Source organism: Nematolebias whitei, chromosome 12, assembly GCF_014905685.2.
Source record: "Nematolebias whitei isolate Nwh7 chromosome 12, NemWhi1, whole genome shotgun sequence".
Taxonomy (NCBI): domain Eukaryota; kingdom Metazoa; phylum Chordata; class Actinopteri; order Cyprinodontiformes; family Rivulidae; genus Nematolebias; species Nematolebias whitei.
In genome coordinates, this window is record NC_056509.1 from 30,472,671 (window position 1) to 30,474,491 (window position 1,821).

At 43.4% G+C, this 1,821-nt stretch overlaps 1 protein-coding gene across 1 annotated transcript in view; it reads right to left on the bottom strand.

Annotated features, from left to right (window-relative positions):
- Nucleotides 1-352: 352 nt before the first annotated feature.
- Nucleotides 353-1,821, bottom strand: part of LOC119417883 (eyes absent homolog 4-like) — a 2,857-nt gene continuing 1,388 nt past the window's right edge. Inside the window, exons 2-5 of the mRNA XM_037685132.1 lie at nucleotides 1,426-1,484; nucleotides 1,143-1,303; nucleotides 776-890; nucleotides 353-628 (exon numbers count right to left, since the gene is read on the bottom strand). Of these exons, the coding sequence (XP_037541060.1) occupies nucleotides 457-628; nucleotides 776-890; nucleotides 1,143-1,303; nucleotides 1,426-1,484 (507 nt within the window). The 3' untranslated portion in view covers nucleotides 353-456. The remainder of the gene's footprint in view (nucleotides 629-775; nucleotides 891-1,142; nucleotides 1,304-1,425; nucleotides 1,485-1,821) is intronic.

Genomic DNA, 1,821 nt, shown 5'->3' on the forward strand with positions numbered 1-1,821 from the left:
CTTTGCGTTCTGCTTTTATTTACATTTTACCACCATTTTTTAGATTTAAGGTTGTATTTCCAGTTTGTACGAGACGTCTCCTTCAGGAATCTTGTACTGGTTTGTTACGTGAACGCCACAGATCACCCAGCTCTGTACTTCTACACGCCTGTCTTCCACCTTTCACAGCACTTGAAATATAACGTTTATCATTAATTGTCCAGTGTGTTTCTTCTACCCTTTATTTACTTATATTTCTTTGTGTCCTACAGATGTCTGAGTCAGTATCCCTACGCCACTGGTTCGAGTTCTGTTCATGTCCTACAAACAGAAGCATTCTGAAACCTTGGAGAGAGCCCGTCGAGAAGACCTGCTGTAGATGCTGAAACAGCGTCGGGTCATGTGACGGGCAGGTTTCATCCGTTTAGTGAACATCAGAAAAAGTTTTTTTTAAAGGATTCCGTTCAATGTAATGTCTTATCCCACATCACAAAATATGCGTGTGTGCGTATTAATCCTAGTCTTACCTATTTTTGTTGCGCTGTAGATGTTCTCTACTGGGAACACCGAGCCGAGACTGTAGAGGAGAACTTTAGCCAGCGCTGGTATGAGCTGCGTCGTGGTCACCAACACGTTGACACAGTTACTCCTTCAGGAAAGACACGTAGAACAGAACAGCTGTCAGTATTTTATTTAACGTATGCCTAATACACAGACTACGATGACGCTAATGGATCAGGTCCAACGGTCACAGGAGAGAGGGTGCAGTCTGAGTGGACTGGGAATAAAGCGACACCTGGAGCTGATGATAGAGAGGGACTTGAGTGCGTGGGTGAGCCAGGAATCTGTCAGAGCTTCCACCTCGGCTCTGAGCTGCAGCCAGGCGTCTCTTTTAGCCGGACCCAGCAGACCTGCAACATGGAAACGGTTTCAAGGTGTCAAAACCGTCTGGATGAACCGATACGGGCTCGAATTCAAAGGTCACATCTTTGCTTTCATGTCTGAATAATCTGCACACCGCTTTAAGATTTACTCATGAAGTCACCGCTTTTATATTTGTAGCTCAATTTCCTAAAACTTACTTCCAAGTTACAGCAGTCCTTACTTTAATGGAAAAACAAAACGTCTCATCTCCCTCCCAGACTCCATTTGTATCAGCTTACCCCCAACATTGTTTTTGTAAGTGCTATATAACTCCTTGACCCGTCGGTAGCGGAAGGCCAGCTTCCTCATCCAGTCGACCCCGCCGCGGACCCCCGTAGCCAGGCACAAATTAGCGCTGGTTGCAGCTGCATGGAAGCCATCAGTTGCAAAACTGTAAGTACTGTCAATAATAATAATGTTTTATTTGTAAAGTCTGAGCTGGAGGAACAGAAAAGTTGATTTGCTGTTATTGGTTATTACAAGAATCAACAGCTGCAGAAACTTCAACGTTTCAATAATCACCTCAAGTCCTGGCCGTTGTCGTCTGATGAGACGTCATCGATGTGGACCTGATCACATTCCTGCAGTCACAAAAAGGGCATCGTTTACATGAATGCATGTCGCCCGCCGCCTTGATCTGACATTTTATGCTGAGAAATGACGACGCTGTAGTCGTTCCGGTCAAACCTTATCAAAGACGTGAGATCTCCCCAGATGTTACACTCCTCTTTGAACTGACATTTATAAATACATGTAACATATCCACTTCAATTACTAGCAAAGGATCCATTTAAAGGCCTTTTTTAACAACAAAAATAAATAACACAAAGGGAGTGAAAGTGGTTTTTGTTACAATCAATATATCATCCATGTGATTTTATATAAACCATCCATTTCTTCCAGCGTAAAGTAAATTGG